Source organism: Crocuta crocuta, unplaced genomic scaffold (assembly GCF_008692635.1).
Source record: "Crocuta crocuta isolate KB4526 unplaced genomic scaffold, BGI_CrCroc_1.0 scaffold282, whole genome shotgun sequence".
NCBI lineage: Eukaryota > Metazoa > Chordata > Mammalia > Carnivora > Hyaenidae > Crocuta > Crocuta crocuta.
In genome coordinates, this window is record NW_027529174.1 from 2,721,506 (window position 1) to 2,742,976 (window position 21,471).

Consider the following 21,471-nt stretch of genomic DNA (forward strand, 5'->3'; position numbering starts at 1 on the left):
CCCTAAATTTTTAAATCATGTGTTGGAAGTCACAAGCTAGGGGCACCTAGGTGGCTCAGTCGGGTAAGTGTCTGACTTTGGCTCAGGTCATGATCTCACGGTTTGTGGGTTCCAGCCCCTCGTCGGGCTCTGTGCTGACAGCTGGCTCAGAGCCTGGAGCCTGTNAAAAAAAAGAAAAGAAAGTCACAAGCTAGTAAGTGACAGAGCTGAAATGTCCTGGTATCTAACCTAGTGAGCTTTTCCTCTGCCATATTCCTCTACCTTGTTATTACCTTCTATTTTGAGCATATATATATATAGTATGTTTTATTTGTCAAGACTTTCATGTACTTGGGAAACCTAAATTTATGGGGTCTAACTGATGTTCACATCTACTTTATTTTATTTTATTTTANCGCTCAACCGACTAAGCCACCCAGGCGCCCCTGTTCACATCTACTTTAAATGTAGCTTGGCAGTTCTGTGAATTCAGAGTGGGAATCACACTAAACAAAACCAAAGTAGTCAACTACAAAAAGCTTTATATATTGGAGAACCTGCAACATTAAAGATATTCTTTATTTCTATATTGTTTTTTGCAACCATATGACTATTATAAAGTAAAAAAACAGTTTTAAATAATTGTTATCTAAAATTTATTTTGTTTTAGTTAAACCATATGAAAAGATGACTCTTGCACAGTTGAAGGAAGCTGAAGATGAATTTGATGAAGAAGATATGAGAGCTATTGAAATATATAGGTACAGTGATTTATTTGGGCAACTTATGAATTTTTTTAATATTTACTTTTTGAGAGAGAGACAGACAGAGCATGAGCAGGGGAGGGGCGGTGAGAGAGGGAGACACAGAATCTGAAGCTGGCTCCAGGATCCGAGTTGTTAGCACAGAGTCTATGATGTGGGGCTCAAACTCACAGACCGTGAGATCATGATCTGAGCTGATGTTGGATACTTAATGGATTGAACCACCCAGGTGCCCCAACTTAAGAGCTTTTGAATGCAGAAGTATTGTAAGAAGGAAATTTTAAAAGCCCTGTTTTTTTTCTACAGAATAGATTTTAAAAAGAACAAAAGTAATTTTTTAAAATGTTTGTTTATTTATTTTGAGAGAGAGAGAGATAGTAGGTGTGCAGAGGAGAGGCAGAAAGAGGGAGAAAGAGAATCCCAAGTGGGATCCACACTGTCAGCTCAGAGCCTGATTCAGAGTTCATGTCTCAAACTGAGATCATGCCCTGAACCAAAATCAAGAGTTGGACACTTAACCAACTTAGACACCCAGGTTCCCCAAGAACAAAACTAATTTTTAAGAACATTTTAATTTTTTAAAAGTAAGCTCTATGTCCAACATGGGGCTTGAACTCATGACCCTGAGATCAAGAGTCACAAGCCCTACCAACTGAGCCAAGCTGTACCCTTTAAGAACATTTTAAAACCACATCACTTTAGGGGCGCCTGGGTGGCTTAGTCGGTTAAGCGTCCGACTTTCGCTTGGGTCATGATCTCACGGTTTGTGGGCTCGAGCCCCACGTCAGGCTCTGTGCTGACTGCCAGCTCAGAGCCTGGAACCTGTTTCAGTCTGTGACTCCCTCTCTCTCTGACCCTCCCCTGCTCATGCTGTTTCTCTCTCTCTCTCCTAAAAATAAATAAAACATAAAAAAATAAAAATAAAACCACATCACTTTATAGAAGTGCAATAGTTTTTTCCCTGAATATTTTTCCCTTTTCTTAAGAAAAAATTATCCAGTAATACAAAGTGGAACTTCATCAAGTTACATATAAGTAAAGTGGAAATATCAATAAAAGGCCAATAAGAAAAGAGTCACAGTTTTCCTTCCAGGATGACATATGTCATTTAATAACTAATTAATGACTAGTCATAAATAAATTCTTTCAGAAATTAGAAGAGTTGTATATATTTCCCAACTTATTCTGAAACTCAGGCCAGATAAAGAAATTTCAAAAATAGAATGCCACAGAAAATATCTCTTATGAATATAGGCACAAAATTTTTAATCAAAGTATTAGCAGATTAGGTCCAGCAATTTAAAAAAAGAATAATACATCCTGATCACGTAGAATTGTTCCCAAGAATGCTGTTTTAACATGATAAAAGCCCCAACAACAGTGAATTGGATTAGAAGTAGCAATAGTCTGGTAGCAATGAGTATACCTAGCTCTTAGCTCTTGTTTTATAAATGCTATTCTCTAATAATAGGAACCAGTGTTCCTTGGACGACTGCTTCATTCCACAGTGTGAGTTAAAAAAGTACAATATGAGTCTGGAGCATCATCTAGTGCCAGAAAGTAAAGAAATGCTATAGAAAAAAATATTTTTTAAAGGTATAGGTGCAAAACAAAAGATTTTAAAATGGCCAGAGTTGGAACAACTTGAGCAACAAAATAAATAATCATAATACTGGATTATAAAATAAATATCCTGGAGCCCCTATTGATATAAATAACTGAATGCATGAACAAATTCAGAGAAAGTAACACCTATTCCTCACTGAAAATTCCAATATGTAAGTGTTAGATGAATGAGGAAAATAGAAAAATCACCATCAGAGCACCACAACAATACCCCCCCCCCATGGGCAAGATCTGCTGGTAGATGTTGAAATGAGTGGGGAAGTTTAAATAGAAACAGGATATTTTCATAATCTCAAAGTATCTCCCCCCATATATTTAGTAATTATAAAAGAGGAGATAGTAAGTTTACAGTGTAGAGTTCTGGCAGCCTCCATCTTAGGGGAATGACCAAGGTTAACATTACCCATAATACATATTGGCATCAAGTAACTCCTGATATAATGCACTGGGGAGGACACATTACCTATGTAGTATCCTTGTCAATAATTTCATATCCTCAGTCTAATTATAAAAATACATCAGAGAAACCCAAACTTGAGAGACTTTCATAAAACAACTGACTAGGTTCATATCCAGAAAGATGGCAGAGTAGAAAGCTCTAGGGGTCCATATGTCCACCTAAATAATTATTGTACTGGAAGAAACTGTCTCAAGTGACAGCTTTGAAACTCTGGAGTCTATTTGAACACTTGTAGCTTCCAAGATAAAGTTTGGCTGGTAAATTGTAGTTAGTATTGGTTGATTTTAGTCCTCAGTGTAATAATAGTTACCCATCCCTTACTCCAGCCCCAGGGTAGGCAACTGTTTGGACAGCAGCCTGTGTTTCTGGAACAGCTTGCTGAAGCCAGAGTGGACAGTAAAGACTTTGTCCTCTGTATCAAAGTTCTGTGTTCTGATTATGAATTACTACTTCTGAATGTGGAGATATAGCCACAAGGAGTGGTTACCATTGTGTCATTTTTCACTGGCTCAGGTGGCTTCCAGAGGATTTAAAGTAGCCACATCTGTCTGTTTGGTTGGTTTTTGCACATTCAAAAACAACCATATAAATGAGGGAATTTAGAAAGCATTGAGAAAGGTGAAAGCTCAGAAAAGACCTGAGGTGACCTTAATGCTTTTACCCTGCAGGCTGATCTCTGGCACAGAGATAACATAAAGTAATAAAAAAAGAAATCATGGAAGGTGGGGATCCGATTTCTAGAGTAACCACATTATAAGAATCCAGTGTTGTTTTCAACACAAAATTACAAGGCATGCAAAGAAATGTAAGTATGGCCAATTCAAAGGAAGAAAAGAAATTGATACAAAGACAGGAAGCATTATATGAACAAAGTGAGAATAGCAATGAAGAGAGAAATTGTAAAAGAAACCAAAAAGATATTCTGAAACTAAAAAATACAATAAAAATTGAAGTGAAATATATACTAGGGGGCTTCAAAAGCAGATTTGAACAAGCTGAAGAAAGAACAAATTTGAAGACAACCGAAACTATGGAGTCTGAGGAATAGAATGAAAAACAATGAAGTGAATGGAGACTAATTGGCCTTGTGATACACTAAGTGAGCCAACTTACGTGGTGTAAGAATCCCAGCAGGAGAAAAGAGAAAGGGGCAGAAAGAATATTTGAAAAAATAAAGTGGGAAAACTTCCCAAATTTAAGAAAAGACATAAATCTACAAATCATGATGCTCAATGAGTTCCACACTTGATCTTAGCCAAAAGGCCGAGAAGCGATGCTCAATGAGTTCCAAGTAGTATAAACTCAAAGAGACGCACACAGAGACACATCATAATCAACTATCAAAAGATAAAAACAAACTTGAAATCAGTGAGAGAGAAGTAAATTGTCACATACAAGGGACCCTTAATAAAACTGTCAGTTTCTCATCAGAAATCTTGGAAGCCAGAAAGCAGTGGATTAATATATTTAAATTGCTGCAAAACAACAACAACAACACACAAAACTGCCAACTGAGAATTCTTCATTTGGCAAAACCATGTTACAAAGGAAGGATAAATTAAGACATTCCTAGATAAAAGCTAAGTGGGTTTGTTACTACTAGAATTGCCCTAAGAAATTAGCTAAAGGGGTCCTTCTTGCTGAAATTAAAGGGCACTAGCCAGTAATTCAAAGCTTTGTGAAGAAGTAAGTAACATAGATATTTATGTAAGTAAATATAAAAGCCAGAATCACTCAACTTTTGGTTCTTAATGCTGTTTTTTCCAGTATGATTTAAAAGGCAAAGATGTAAAACGACAATTATAAGTTGATGTTAATGGGCAATGTATATAACAATGCAGTTTCTTACAATGACAGCATAAAAGAGGAAGGGTGGAGATGTATACAAGTAGACTATTTGTATAGTATTAAAACTAAGTTGGTATTATTCACAGTTGGTTATCATAAGATATTAATTTTAATCCTTAAGGTAAACACTAAGAAAAAAACTAAAAGTATACAGAAGGGAAAAGAAGAAGCAAATTAAAATGGCACATTACAAAAATCAACTAAATACAAAAACAGTGATGTAAGAATTGACGGACAAAAAGCAAATAAGAAACAGAAAAGAACTAAATAGCAAAAGTAAGCCACTCCTTATCAATAATTGCTTTGCTGTGTTGGTCCCAGCCTATTGATAATGATACTGTTGGTGAGGAAGGCTTGAGGCATTCCTCTGGGCCTGTATTACTCACATTTTGTGGCTAGACTAGCCCTGTGGTTCTTATTATGATTGTAGGATACACTTCAGCAAAAATCTCACCAGTAACCATGGAGGAAAAAGATTTATTACTCATAGGTCCTGGAAGCTACATGGCATGCCTAAGGGCCACATAACCAGATCATAGAGAGAGAGAGAGTGCAGAGCTGGGGCTCTGCCTTTATTTGGGTCCAATGGTAGGGTGTTCTTCATTGGCTTATTTAGTGCATAAGTGCTGAAATTGGGACATGGGAAAGGAAAAGCTGGTCATTCAAGCATATTACATGAAAGAGGAATCTCCATAGGTGGGGGCAGCCTAATCCCTTATCTGGCTGTTTTGCTAGTAGCTGTGTCATACAGCTGGCAGTATGTTTTTCAAGATGGACGTCTTTTGAAATGGATGCCTCAGCAACCAAAAGCTCAATGTCAGGCACTTACACTACAATAAAAAAACTTCATGTCAGCCATTTACATTAAATAGTTTAAATGTAAATGGTTTTAAATTAATCTGATTGATCCCCAATTAAAGGCGGAAATTGGCAGAATGAACACAAAGAAACACAGTCCATGTCCTGCAAACCAGACATCTTGAGAAAGAACAAAATTGGAGTACTCATACTTCTGATTATGAAACTTACTACAAAGTGACACTAATCAAAACAATGTGGTAGTGACATAAGGATAGACATACAGACCACTATAATAGGATAGAGAGCCCAGAAAAAAACCTTCACATATATAGTCAAATGATTTTCAATGAGGTGCCAAGATGATTCAGTCTTTTCAACAAATGGCACTGGGAAAACTAGATTTCTAGATGTAGAATAAAGTTGGACTCCTACCTCATATTATAAACAAAATATAACTGAAAATGGAGCAAAGACCTAAATATAACTACTAAAACTATAAAAATCTTTGGAAAAAAACAGGGGGAAACATCTATGACATTGGATTTGGCAATGATTTCTCAGATATGACACCAAAAGCACAGAAACAAAAGAAAAACATAGATAAACTGGACTTAATCAAAATTGTATACTTTTGTATGAAGGACACTATCAAAAGAATGACAAAATAACCCACAGAATGGGAGAAAATATTGCAAATTATATATATATACATACGCAATAGGATTACTAACCAGAGTATATAAAGAATTCCTAAAACTCAACAACAAAAGACAAATAACTCAATTTCAAAACATGTAAAGGACTTGAATAGACATTTCTCCAAAGCAGGTATACAAATGGAAATTAAGTACATGCAAAGATGATCAACTTAATTAGTCATTAAGACAATGCAAATCAAAACCATGAGAGTCTACTTCATTCCCATTAGGGTGGTTATAATAAAGAAGACAGACATTAACAGTTGGTGAACATATGGAGAAATTGGAAACTTCGTATGTTGCTAGTGGGAATGTAAAATGGTGCACTGCTTTGAAAAACAGTCTGGAATTTCCTCAGATGTTAAATGTAGAATTACCATATGATTCATAATTCCACTTGGATGTATATATATCCAAGAAAACTGAGAACATAAAACATGTACATGAATGTGCATAGCATTATTCATAATAGCCAAAAAGTACAAATAATGTGAATGTCTATCAACTGGGGAGAGGATAAACAGATTATAGTGTATCCATACAATGGAATATTACCAGCCATTTAAAGAAATGTGGTACTGATATATGATACGATACAATTGAACCTTGAAAATATGCTAAGTGAAAGAAGTCAGTGACAGAAGGCCATATTTTATATGATTTTACTTATATGAAATGTCCAGGAAGGAAAATCCATAGAGACAGAAATTATTAATTACTAGGGCTTGTGATGGGAATAGCTGCAGATGGGGGAATAAGGAATAACTTTGGGGCAATAAAAATATTCTAGAATTGAATACTGGTGATGAATGCGTAACTTTGTGAATATTTTAAAAATCACTGAATTGTATACTTCAAATAGTTGAATTTCATTTTTCATTTTCTTTTTCTTTTATTTTTTTGAGAGAGAAAGAGTGAGTGGGGGATGGGCAGAAAGAAGGGAAGAGAGGATCTTAAGCAGGCTCCATGCCCAGCATGGACCCTGACATGGGACTCCGTCTCATGACTGTGAGTTCACGACCTGAGCCGAAATCAAGAGTGGGACGCTTAACCACCTGAACCACCCAGGTGCCCCATAGTTTTTATAGTTGAATTTTATTGTACAAGCATGCCTCACTTTATTGCACTTAACTTTATTGCACTTTGCAGACACTGTGTTTTTTACAAATTGGAAGTTTACGGCAGCCCTGTCTTGAGCAAGTCTATTGGTGTCATTTTTCTAACACATTTGCTCACTTCATGACTCTCACATTTTGGTAATTCTCACGATATTTCAAACTTTTTATTACTGTTATATTTGTTATGGTAATCTGTCATCAGTGATTATGACTCTGAAAGCTCAGATGATGGTTAGCATTTTTTAAGTAATAAGTATTTATTTGCTATTTATTTTTATTTTGTGAAGAAATGTATAGTTTTTTAGACATAATGAATGGTATTGCACTCTTAATAGACTACAATATAGTGTAAACATAACTTTTATACAGACTGGGAAGCCAAAAAATTCACTTGATTCACTTTATTGTAATGGTCTGGAATAGAACTCTCAAAATCTTCAAGGTATGCTTATATATGAATTATATTACAATTAAAATATAAAGATCATGGAGGAACTGAAATCTACATATGACCACTCTGGAAAACAGTTTGGCAATTTCATACAAAGTTACATATACATTTAACAAATAACCCAGCAATCACATTTCTGAGGTAATTGAAGATATATATCAATACAAAGAATTATACATGAATATTCATAATAGCTAAAAATAAAACAGCCTAAAAGTCCATCGATATGATGAATACATGTGAAGTGAATGAATAAAAAAATGGTATTCATTTAATGGAGTACTACTCTGTAGGAATAGAAAGCACACTAGTGATACACACAATAACTTTGGTGAAATTCAAAACCATTATACTAAATGAAAGAAGTCAGACCAGGAGAATATTTGATATATGATCATTTGCATCATTTAAAAACATGATTTTTTGATGCAAATATAAAAATCCAAAGTTGACTCAATAAGAGATGGGAAAGCAGAAGTGAGAAGATAGACTGATTCCTAAAATTTGTTCTCTAGCTGATTTTTCTCTAGTTTCAAGGTACAGATAAGCTCTATGTATTTATAAAGATGGAGAGTTTACTAACTTGTTGCATAAAACATAGTTATATTAATTGATAATATAACCCTGGTTGTCACAATCAGACAAGGTCCATACAGAAAGGAAATAAAACTCATGACTCTTAGGTTGGTTGGTCAAAACAACCACCCAACATTGTTAATAAAACTTTACATTTCTCATGTGAATTGACCTTATGACAATGCAACCAACAAAATTTAGACTGTGGGAAACCTTGGACAAACAATCCCATTTCCTTCAATAAAGAAATTGCTAGCAGGAAAAGTAGATGGAAAGAATATGTGGATTAAATAAGATTTAAGAGAGATAACAACCATTTGTATAAATCTAATTTGGATCCTCATTTGAATAAACTTTAAAAAATGGAGACAGTACTCAATGCCACTGAACACTTACATGGTTAACATGGTAAATTTTATGTATATTTTATGGATTTTAGAATATATCAGATTATTTGAATATATCAGAATATATTAAGGAATGATTGTTTTAGGTGTGACTATGCCTTGTGAATTAAATTTTTTAAAGTATCCTCATCTTTTGGAGATATGTAATGAAGTATTTACAGATGAAATTACATGATGTCCTATTTGCTTCAGAACAGCCCTTGAGATGGGAAGTTAACAGGAGTAGAGTTGCAAGAAGATTTGCCATGAATAGAAATAACTGATGGAAGATGCATACATCTGGGGTCTCTTTACCTTTGTATATGTTGATAGCTCTCCATAATATAGTTTAAAATGCACATTCCTGAGACCAGCACCAAGAGATAATATTCAGTAAATTTGGGTTTGGATCTCAGGAATATGTCCATATGTGGAACCTTCTATACTTAAGTGATTCTTGTACAGGATGTCCACATGCCTTAACTTGAAAAACATTGCTTTAGATGAATCTCACTTTTGAAACATAGATGCAGAAATCTTAAATACAATATTGACAATTAAAACAGCATATGAAAATAATCATATATGTGAATAATTAAGAGTTTATTCAAAGAATGCAAGGATTGTTCAATGATGGCAATAATGTAATGTAATAATTTATGTCAGCAGAATTTATTGAGATAATTAATGCTTCTATAACATGCAACTAAAAACCTCAGTGGTTTCACACAGGAAACTTCCTTACTCACAGATGGTGCATGTCCTACAATTCTCCTTAGTGACTCTCCTCTGGGTGATGACTAGGGATCTGGGCTCTTTTCATTAAGAGCCACATCATGTCAGCATCCTTTCCCTCCAGGCTTGTGGACAAAGGAGACAGTGTGAAAGACAGCATGGGACATTACAGGGATGTCACAGAAATGCACATTTCACTTTCACTCTTGATCTATTGGACATAATCCAGTTTCCTGGGCCTAATCTAACAGCAAAGGAAGCTGGAAAATGTAGTCTTCCTGTGAGCCCTGGAAGAGAAAACTTCCAGGTTGGAGTGACCATCCAACCAGTTTCTGCCACAGAGATTAAAGAGAGATACTACATGTGGAAGTTCTTTCACTTGCATATTCCATATCAAAAGTCCAACTCTAATTGCCACCAACTTATGCCACATTATTTTCATATCTCAGTTGTCACTTTGGATCTAAGGAAAAAGGAACATGTAGCCTTTCAAAAGTTCTGTAGTCATCCTGATAGTGGTGATTCAAAGCAAATTCCTCATTTAAAGCCACAACAAACCAACAAAACATTTTAAGATGTTTTTAAAAGCAGTTTTAAATTCACAGAAAACATGAGTGGAAGGTAGAGAAATTTCCAATATGCTCCCAGTCCCAATATACATACATAGTCTCTACCATTATCAACATCTCCCATCAGAGTGATAGATTGGCTATAATTGATGAACCTACATCGATACATCAGAATCACCCAAACTCTACAGTGTACATACAATACAGTTCATTTTTAGTGTTGTATTTTCTGTGATTTTGGACAAATGCATAATGACGTATCCATCATTATGGTATCATACAAAGTTTTTTCACTACCCCAAAAATTCTCTGTGGTCTGCCTGTTGGTCCCCTTCCCATTGAAAATCTCTGGCAACTGCTGATTTTTTTATTGTCTCTATAATCTTGCCTTTCCAGATTGTCATATATTTGGGGTCATACAGTATGTAGCCTTCTCAGATTGGGTTCTTTCACTTAGTAATATGCATTTAAGGTTCTTCCATGTCTTTTCATGGCTTGATAGCTTATTTCATTTTAGCACTGAATAATATTAAATATCTGGATATACCACAGTTTATCCATTCACTTACTTAAATGCATCTGGGTTACTTCCAAGTTTTGGCAATGATAAATAATTTTAAAGCTGCTATAAATACCCATGTGCAGGTTTTTGTGTAGACATAGTTTTCACTTCTTTGGATAAATAACAAGGAGCATGATAGGTGAATCGTATGGTAAGAGTATGTTTAATTATATAAGAAACCTCCAAACAGTCTTCCAAAAGGCAACCATTTTGTACTCCCACCAGCAATGAATGAGAGTTCCTATTGCTCCACATCCTCTCAATCATTTGATGTCAGTGTTGTATATTTTTGGCTATTTTAATAGGTATGTAGTTGTCTTTTATTGTTTCAATTCGCATTTCCCTGATCACATAGATGTGGAGTGTCTTTTCATATGCTTATTTGTCATCAACATATTCTCTGGTGAGTTGTCTGTTCAGGTCTTTGGCCCATTTTTGAATCAGGTTGTTTGTTTTCTTATTGTTGAAGTTTCACGGTTCTTTTCTATTTTAGATGATACTCCTTCATCAGATGTACCTTCTGCAAATATTTTCTTCCAGTCTTTGCAAAGAAGATACCACAAAACCCTAGAGACAATAATGGTTGCAGTGGCTTTCTGATCCCCGGTGTAGGTTGATAGTACAACACAACTGAAGCACTAGTTCCAGATTCCCCAGTTTCTGAATTGCAGCAGAGAAAGCTATTCATTCCTTTTGCAAACCAGTTTTCAGTGTTGTTTTTGGAGTCATTCCTGGTGGCCCAGCCTAGAGTCTTCATCTTTTATACTGAGTGGTGTGTAAAGTACTTAATGCCCCAGATTAAGCTTTTCTGCTGCTTTCTGTTTTTATGACTAAATCCCACCTGATATAATTGTTAGGTGAAAAATACATGCCATCAAAAGAAAGAAAGAAAAAAACAAAGAAATAAAGAAGGAAGGAAACAAAGAAGGAAAGAAAGAAAGGAAGAAGAAAGGAAAGAAAAATACAGGCCATTGAACACTATGTCCCTTTCTGATGGCAAAACCAACCCAGGTGTTTGTGACTCTCCCTGCCCACTTCTACTGAATTGCAAAGAAAAATGAGGAAGAGAAGGTGCAGGAGTAAAAGCGGAAGAGGAATAGCTGATAGTCACACCATTAATAGGGCATGGTGCCATCACTGGAACAAACACTTTTTGAAATTTTTGGCAGATATGAGCCAGTGAGAACAAATTGAGGGAGGTTAATGATAGGGATGGTAAATACTCAATGCAAACAAAATTGGGCTCCCAAAAGATTTTTGGAGTAACTGTAAATTCTGAATATCTGGACCAGTAGAGGGAGAATTGAAGGATTTGTGTCTGAAAGTTGGGCGAAGGCCCTAGATTTGGATTCCTATTCTTGGCATTCTCCTCCAGGCTTCATTTTGCTTGGCTTACTTGTTATGTAAAGTGAGTGGTTTTACCTGATATGGTTCTAATACATGAAATAAGGACAGAGTGCTCTAAAATATACCCAGGATTTAGGTTTGACTATGCCAACAGAACAGGAGATAATTGCCATGGTGAAGATAGTTTATTACTCAGTTCTCCAGAGTAGTGGGCATGCCCTACAATGCAGAGCCATACAGGGAAGCGTGAGAGTTGGTTAAGACGCAGAAGGCATGAGGGGATAGTATGGACACAACTCTTCATTGTGATTTCTGTGGGAAAGGTAAGCTAAGTAGAGTGAGCAGATTTAGGATTGGCTGGTTGAATAATTTTGGCAGGCTCTGGGCTGTAGAGGCTGTCTCTAGTCTGATTCCTGGGCCAGGAATGATTAGGGAATAGGAATAGTGACTCAGGCCAATAAAGGAGGTGGTTGAAGGACTGGGCTCTGAATTAGTTGGTTTGCTTTTAAGAAATGTGCTCTGCAAGTGAGTATTTGCTATCTTTAGAAATGACCTAGCCCTGGGAGAGGCAGTCTCTCCAGGATCGGCAAGGTCCCAGATGCCACAGTATCAGTACAGAAAATAAGAAAATAGAGGGCCTGATGGGCTCAATCAGTAGAGCATGGGACTCTTGATCTTATGGTCATCCAAGCTCCATGTTGGGCATGGAGATTACTTAAAAAAATGTTTTTTTTTAATTGTACAGAAAATAAGAAAATCTAGTTAATACAGAGAATTTAAGGAGTTTGTACTTCCAGAAAACTTAGAGGTATGGAATCAGTAACTTTTAAGAAACACTGGATCCAAGCATTCAACAACTAAATCAAAACATTCAAATTTTAAGAGAGTTTTTAAACAAAGTTTCAAGGACCTCTATGGATGAATAACTAGATAACACTTATTGAATATTCACTGTGTGCTAGGCACCATCTTAAGAAATCTACATACATTATCTCATTTAATCTTCAACAATCCCATGTAAGTATTAATATTATTCCCATTTGCAGTTGGAGAACTGAAGCTTAGAGTGATTAAATAAGTTGCCTGAGCTCATGCTGCTCATAAATAGCAGCTGGCATTTAAACTCAGTTTAGTCTTAGAGTAATCACTCTTCTCTACCACCTCTCTACCTGCAATAAATTTATAACAAGTAATTACACATATTTGCGAAGGCTTTGGACTGAAGTTCAGCTCAGCATGATAGTTAAGAGCATGCAAACAGGGTAAGAATAGTACTAACTTGATAAAGTTAAATTAGTTAATGTAATGCATTTAAAACTGTGCCTGGCAACACAGTAAGCACTCAATAAATGCTAGCTATTATTATTATGTATGTTCTTCCTTATTAAGTATTTAACATGTTTTTGTATATATGAGAATTTGTTGGTGCAATGCTCTCTATAGCTATGATTAAGACCTAGCCTTAAATAAAAATAAGTTTAGAAGTCAATAGCTAGCTCCTCTTTGCAATATTCATAAAACAAATGCCTATAGAAAAGAGGAAGTGGCATTATAAGAGCATTAATAATTATTCTGTCATTCTTTAAAGTGTTTGATGTGTACTAGCATGATGTTCATTGCCCTAAATTGTTTCTGGTTATAGGAATGACCTGCAGACTATAACCAATTTTCTTATGTAACTTCATTTTTTTAGAGAAAAGCGGTTACAGGAATGGAAAGCTCTTAAGAAAAAACAAAAATTTGGGGAATTAAGAGAAATTTCTGGAAATCAGTATGTGAATGAAGTCACAAATGCAGAAAAAGATGTGTCAGTTATAATTCATTTATACAGATCAAGGTAATTAGCATAGCACATTTGTAAAATGTTAATATTTTAAGATATTTTTGTCTAGTTTTGACGTTTTATAAAGCATATAACAAAGACCACTCAAGAAAAAAACATACATAATGTTAAAAAAACATTCAAGTAAATTTGAAGATCTAGTTGATTTTATTAAATGATTAATGAATAAGGCAACATCCTATCTAGAACAAACATAGAGGGGAGCTCCAAAGAATTGTACAAAATGGAAGGTTTTTATAGGAAGGAGGGTGGACAGGAAGTTATTAGTAAAAGAAAAGGTAGGATTGTTTCTCTTAAGGGGAACACAGGAACGTTCTTATTAGATGGATCACCTCATCTTCCTTTGGGGAATGGAGAGCCTATGTAACAGATTACCTCATTTGGTACTGACCAGAAAATTCCAGATTGATTGACTTAAATTCCACTTCTGGAGAGGTTGAAACTGCAATTAAGTATTTGTTTGCTGTCTTGGGGGCAAGTGACTCTACCTTGGACTTCTACATCATTTCTATGCCAAATCCATATTTTAAAACTTGAAGACCATAAATAGGCCCTTAACTCATGGTCTGATGTCAGAGGTCTCCCTTATATTTTACAGTTCTCCTGGGGTTAAATTCTGGCCCTTGAACTCCAACACCAAATTTATTCCCTTACCACTTGCTGTCAGAATCATCTTCAGACAGTCACTTTCTCCCTGCACCATAATCTGTGACACCATACTCTTCTAATTCCACAATTTTCACTATCACCATCAATGTCCACCTGCCTTCTGCCATTCATACCATGTATACCATAAGTGTCTGTTATACCACTGACTCAGCTCTCATTCTGAAAGGAATGATAAAATCTGAATTAGATATCTCATTTAGTGGGTTCATTTCACCTATTTGAGAAGAACTGAAACTTATAAAGTCAATTTATGTTCTTGCTTTGTGTGGAAAACTGATAATTAAGTAGTACATACTTTTGTAACATTAAATTAGGCTACCCACTAAAATAAAGCAGGATCTAGATTTGTAGCAGGTTATAATTATCAAAACAAATGATGTTATATATTCTGAAATGTAAATTAAATGTATAATGCATTTAATTTGTTTTTCTTAGCTTTCTTTCTTGCTTTCTCCATAAATTGATATATAACATTATCTAATATTAAGAGAATGTCTGAGGATTTTGTAGATGCTGGAGATGCAAAAGGCATGTAAGATATCTGTCTTTGTCATTAAAGAAATTTCAATATAATAGAGAAAGATAATTAAACATAATAATAAAGTCTGTTAGGTGCTAGAGTTAAATTCTATACATAGTAGAGTAAAAGTACTTTAGAGGAAGTAGAAAGTTTTATCCTTGGAAGAGGAAGTGTGAAACTTTCTATAGAGTACATAACTGTTGGTCTTGGCCTCAAAAAATAAGATTCCCCAAGGAGGAAGTAAACAGGATGAATGGGGTATTTTAGATGGAGGTACAGCTTGGAGAAAGATACAGAAATCAGAGACAATATCTTGCTTTGGAGGGCTTTAAGTAATGGTAGGAGGCAGAGCAGAATGGTGAGACCACTAAGAACCTGAAAGCTACACGGAGGAGCCCAGATTTTATCCTGAGGGCAGTGAGGAGCCATAGAGGGATTTTAAGCTCAAGGGAAGGGCAGTTGTTACATGCTGAGCTCACTTTTTCAGCAGGTCAAGGATGAATTTTGGGAACTAAGCCTGCAAACAGACTATTTAGGACAATCTGATGTAGCTCAGATAAGAAAGGAAAGGAATAAAGTAATGTAGAGAAAGAGGAGAGGAGAGGTATAAGCAACCTGACTTGATTACTAGTTAGATGTTATAGAGAAAAGAGATTTTTGGCTTGAGTCCTAACCTAAGAAAATACAGAAGAAATATATAATATATACATAGTTTTATTCCTTGAGAGAGGAGGGGGGATGCAGTTCATCAGTGTTGCTACCAGAATGGATAAGATTGCCCAGTGAGGGGCGCCTGTGTGGCTCAGTTGGTCAAGCATCTGACTTCGACTCAGGTCATGATCTCACAGTTCGTGGGTTCGAGCCCTGCGTTGGGCTCTGCTGACAGCTAGCTCAGAGCCTGGAGCCTGCTTCAGATTCTGTATCTCCCTCTCTGTCTCTCTGGCCCTCCCCTGCTCATGCTGTCTCTCTCTCAGAAACAAATAAAACATTAAAAAAAAAGATTGCACAGTGAATATGTCTAATATGAGAAGAGGGTCCAGGAAGAGTATCTAATTTTAGGCATAGACAGAAGAAGGAAGTCGAAGAAGTAAAAAGGAAATTAATAGAAAGTGTTTTCACAAAAGCCAAAAAAAGGGAAACATTTCAAGAAAGGAAGTAGACAGGGCATAGAAATGATTATTTTATATATTTTCTTTATTTAGACTATGAACAGGAGAGAGTAGTTATCTGAAGGAGTCACAGGTTGTAAGGAACTCTAAAAAAAATTAGTAACTTGAAAATATTTATAGAAAGTGGAGAAGACTGGGGGTGCCTGGGTGGCTCAGTAGGTTAAGCCTCCAGCTCTTGGTTTCGGCTCAGGTCACGATCTCACCGTTCATGAGTTTGAACCCTGAGTTGGGCTCTGTGCTAACAGTGCAGAGCCTGCTTGGGATCCTCTCTGTCTTCCTCCCTCTGTCCTTCCCCAACTCTCTCCCTCTCTCTCAAAATAAATACATTAATTAAGAAAAAAAAGTGGAGGGGCGCCTGGGTGGCTTAGTCGGTTAAGCGTCCGACTTTCGCTTAGGTCATGATGTCGCGGTTCGTAGGTTCGAGCCCCGCGTCGGGCTCTGTGCTGACTGCCAGCTCAGAGCCTGGAGCCTGTTTCAGTCTGTGACTCCCTCTCTCTCTGACCCTCCTCTGCTCACGCTGTCTCTCTCTCTCTCCTATAAATAAATAAAACATTAAAAAATCTTTAAAAGAAAAAAAAGTGGAGAAGATTAAAAAAACAGGAAAAGAGAGAGAAAAACGGAAAGGTCCCACAGGAAATGGAAGGCATATGGGATAAAGTAAAGGAGTAACTCTGAAACAGTTTGATAAAGCTGTGAGTGAGTGATAGAGAAAAGAGATGGGTTGAAGAGTGGGTATAATGGGAGTCAAGTGATAGAGCAGGAAGAATTGCAGGTTCTGGTTATAGTTCCAATCAATTTTTTTGGAAAGTATATTTATTTTTAGTAATCTCTATACCCAAGGTGGGGCTCGAACTCATAACCCCAAGACCAAGAGTCTCATGATCTTCTGACTGAGCCAGCTAGGGGCCCCTTAAATATCTCATAGGGAAGAGTTCTGGATAATAGGGAACAGGATGCTGCATGGAGTAGGATGTCAAAGGAAAGTGTGGGTAAAGTATGTTCGAGTCAGGAAATTCCAGGAAGTTTGAAATAAGACACTTTGGATGTGATGATCTCATGTGGAAATAAGCCCCAGGTGGTAAAAAGAGTGGAACTCCTTGTTTAAACTTCGAATTGCCAAGGATTCCCTAGAAGTGTGGTGTTTTTTGTTTTTTTCCTGGGTCCAATTAACTGGGAACTGGCTTGATTAAATTGATGCTAAATCAGATGTGGTTAGCCTTAGTTAGGCATCAAATTCCCATGGTAGCAAGCTTCACTCCCAGGCTGTAATTGTGTTTGTAATTAATATGGGAGGACTCTGCAGTTCAGAATCACTAAAGGTAACAACAGAGGATGAAAGTTGATATGCTATTACATTAAAAGAATATCCAAAGCTATATTTTTGTCATGGAGATGTTTCACTTACTTCATTAGATTGAGATACATAGTCTGTTTTTAAAGATATTGTGTACTATTTCTCTCTCTCTCTTTTTTTTTTTTTTAGCATCCCAATGTGTTTGTTGGTTAACCAGCATCTTAGTCTCCTAGCAAGAAAGTTTCCAGAAACTAAATTTGTTAAAGCCATCGTGAATAGTTGTATTCAACACTACCATGACAATTGTTTACCAACAATTTTTGTTTATAAAAACGGTCAGATAGAAGGCAAATTCATTGGAATTACAGAATGTGGAGGGATAAATCTCAAGCTAGAAGGTAATGATATTATTTTTTAAATGTTTATAAAAAACAGGTGAAAACTTCTACAAATTAACAAATAACATGAAAGTTTATTTTCATAAAACATAAAAGATTTTTTTCCTCTAGCTTCCAGTGTCTTCTTGTATGTTTCCAGATTAATTTTCCTCAATAATACTCTTGTTATAACATCCACTTGCTTAATTCCTTAAGAGTTCCTTGTGTCAAATCAGTTAAAAATACAAAATCTTCTGCTTGAGCATTTCAGCCCACCTATCCAATGCTTTCTAGTTTCTGTTCCAGCCAGGCTGGTCTTCAATCACTACCACAGACACATGTGACTCATTTGTGCCTTTATTCTTTGTCTCATACTTGGATTTCCCTGTACCCCAAATACCCCACCATTCTTTATTCTCCCTTCCACACCCTATTCCTTCATGGTTCTCCTAGATTTCCATTTTTCTCGTTATGTGATTTTGGACCAATTCATAATCTTGTCTTCCTCTTCTCAACTAACTTTCCGTAGCGTATATTCTCAATACAATTTATTTTTTACTTATCCACATACTATCAAATTTTGTTAATAATTCCCTTTATTTTTCACTGTACACAGCACAGTAGTTTCTAATTTTATCTTCTTTAGCAATTTTTACTTCCTAACCTACTTTAAAAAAATGTTTTATTATTTTGAGAGAGAGACAGAGCATGAACAGGGGAGGTGCAGAGAAAGAAGGAGACACAGAATATGAAACAGGCTCCAGGCTCTGAGCCATCAGCACAGAACCTGACGCAGGGCTTCAACACACAGACCACGAGATCATGACCTGAGCCAGAGTTGGATGCTTAACCAACTGAGCCACCCATGCACCCCAGTTCCTAACCTACTTCTAAGGCCATATCTTTGATCTAGTAATTTCTTGGAACTGCTTTAATTCTATTTTATTAAAATATTTTTCTCACACCATCATGTTAAAGCCATTGTATCTCACCCTTTTATAAGACATTAATACATAAGAGTACAAAAATATAGCAAACATTCATGTAATCAATTACTGCCAAAAATAACAAATGTGAACATTTATTCATGTTTGCTTGAGCTATTTGTTTCTTTGTTGCTCAAATAAATGTAACAGATATAGTTGAAGTTACCTATATTTTCATTCCTACTCCCATTCCCCACCCTGTCTCCCTAGAGGCAATCACTATCATGAATAGTATGTTATCTGGTCTGTGTTTTTTTGTTTTTTTGGTGGTTTTATTTATTTATTTTTGTATTTCTAGACACTTAAAAAATTGTTGTAAAATGCACATAACATGAAACTTATCATCTTAACCATTTTTTAAATATATAAGAGTTATTAGAATTATTATGCTGCACCTTACATCCCCAAGACTTATTTAACCATTTTTAGGTATATAGTTTAGTGTCATTAAGTACATTCACACTGCTGTGCAACTATTACCATCATCCATCTCTGGAACTTTTTTAGCTTGAATAACTGCAACTCTATACCCACTGAACAATAGCCCCCTCTATTTCCCCTTTTCTCTAGTCTTGGCAACCACCATTCCACTTTTTTATTCTATGAATTTGACTACTCTCAGCACCTCATATAAGTGAATCGTACAGTATTTGTCTCTTTGTGACTACCTATTTTACTTAGCATAATGTCCTTATGGTTCATTCATAATATAGCATTTATCAGAATTTCTTTCCTTTTTAAGGCTGACTATTCCATTTTATGTTTAGACCACGTTTTGCCTATCCATCCATCTGTGCATGGACACTTGGGTTGCTTCTACTCTTTGGCCATTGTGAATCACGCTGCTGTGAACATAAATGTACAAATAATCTGTTCTAGTCCCTGCCTTCAATTATTTTGGGTATTTATTCAGAAGTTGAATTGCCGCATCATATAGTAATTCTGTTTTAAGTTTTTGAGAAATAACATAGTGTTTTGCACAGTGCCCCAACTTACACTGCCACCAACAGGGCACAGGAATTCCAATTTCTCCACATCCTTGCCAGTATCTGTTTTGTGTGTGTGTGTGTGTGTGTGTGTGTGTGTGTGTTGCATAGAACCATTCTAATGTATGTGAGGTATTTTCTCCACTGATTCTTAATGTTTCCTAATGTTATTTTTCATGGTTCCCAAAATGCTTCAATTTCTTTCTGAAGTCTCTACTATATGTCTCAACACAGCACTGTGTTTATACCTATAGCTTTATAACAACCAAGTTGTCTCTAGTAGGGCAAGTCTTTTTCAAAATTTCATGTAAATGTTGGAATTAGTCAATTTATGTTAAAAATTCTGTTGATTATTAGAATCATATTTATAGATTGTTAGAGACTTGATATCTAATAATAGTGAATGTTCCTATCCACGAATGAGATAGATATCATCATTTATCTTGGTCTTTTATATTTTCTGTAATTTTCCTCATATACATATTACATTTTGCAACATATTTTTATAATTTTCCTCAGAAGTGTGTTTTGTAATTTGCCTCATAATGTTTTGTTCATCTATACAGTGCTTAGGAATAAATTTAACAAAATGAGGAATTTTCAGGGACTGGGGTTTTTGGCTATCAGTTCAATTCTTTTGGTTTGTCTCTCATTTATTTTGGTAATTCGTATTTATCTTAAAAATTTTCCATTGAAGTTTTCAAATGTGTTAGCATAAGTTTTTGATAGTCTCATAGCCATATTAGAATCTTTACCTTGACTTTGTCTCATGTAAGTTCTTTATATGAATTGATTTCTTCCCTTTTGTGATCATTTTTGCCTAAGGTATGTCTATTAGTTTCTAAGAAGAACCAGCTTTTGATTTTGTTGGTCACATATACTGATTTTGTTTTTCTACTTTTGCTAAAATTTTTTTCTTATATTCCATTTTTGGCTTTTTGGGGGGGTTTACTTTATCGTTCTTTTCCTAGCTTCTTGATTTGAAATTTTAAGCCACTTATTTATAGTCAATTTAAAAGAAACATTTCTCCCTTTAAGTATAACTTTGCTGTATCCAATGTATATTTTGATATTGTAGTTCAGTTCTAAATATATCACTTCCACATTAATTTTTTATTAGTAACAACTACTGTTTCATATAGATGAGAAATTCTTTTCATTTTCCAAGATTTTTATCTGATTTAATGGTGTGTTATTTATTGCAGAACTTGAATGGAAACTAGCAGAAGTTGGAGCAATACAGACTGATTTAGAAGAAAACCCCAAAAAAGGCATTGTAGATGTGATGGTATCTTCAATTAGAAACACTTCTCTTTATGATGACACTAATAGTTCAAGCAGTGATAATGATGATACCAAATAGAAATATTTAATAAAAAGCTTTGAAGTATTTATATACTGAATGTTGTTACTGCCTTTATAGAGACCAGAAAATTTATAGATTTATTTATTTTTATATTAGAATTGTAGCTTACATATCATTTCAAAAACTTTCAAGTATTTCAGAATTTCTTGCCTCCAACAAAACCAGAATTTGTACTGAACTCTGGTTATTCTTTTATGGACCCACAAGTCCTCCATGTTGCTTATTCCCAAAGAGGCCTATCAATGAAAATAATGAAAGATGACCTTAAATTTCATTTCATTTACACCAATAGACTTATTTTTATTTAAAAATTTTTATTATTAAATATTTTTTAAGGAGGC

The 21,471-nt window shown here is 35.4% G+C and overlaps 1 protein-coding gene across 2 annotated transcripts in view; it reads left to right on the plus strand.

The window, feature by feature from the left end:
• The window catches only part of PDCL2 (phosducin like 2), a 36,343-nt gene extending 15,185 nt beyond the window's left edge, over positions 1 to 21,158 (plus strand). For both annotated transcript variants that reach the window (XM_077757699.1, XM_077757698.1), the window contains exons 3-6: positions 650 to 740; positions 13,614 to 13,757; positions 17,605 to 17,813; positions 20,970 to 21,158. In XM_077757699.1, coding sequence (XP_077613825.1) covers positions 650 to 740; positions 13,614 to 13,757; positions 17,605 to 17,813; positions 20,970 to 21,127 — 602 coding nt within the window. In that variant the 3' untranslated portion in view covers positions 21,128 to 21,158. The remainder of the gene's footprint in view (positions 1 to 649; positions 741 to 13,613; positions 13,758 to 17,604; positions 17,814 to 20,969) is intronic.
• Positions 21,159 to 21,471: the final 313 nt, after the last annotated feature.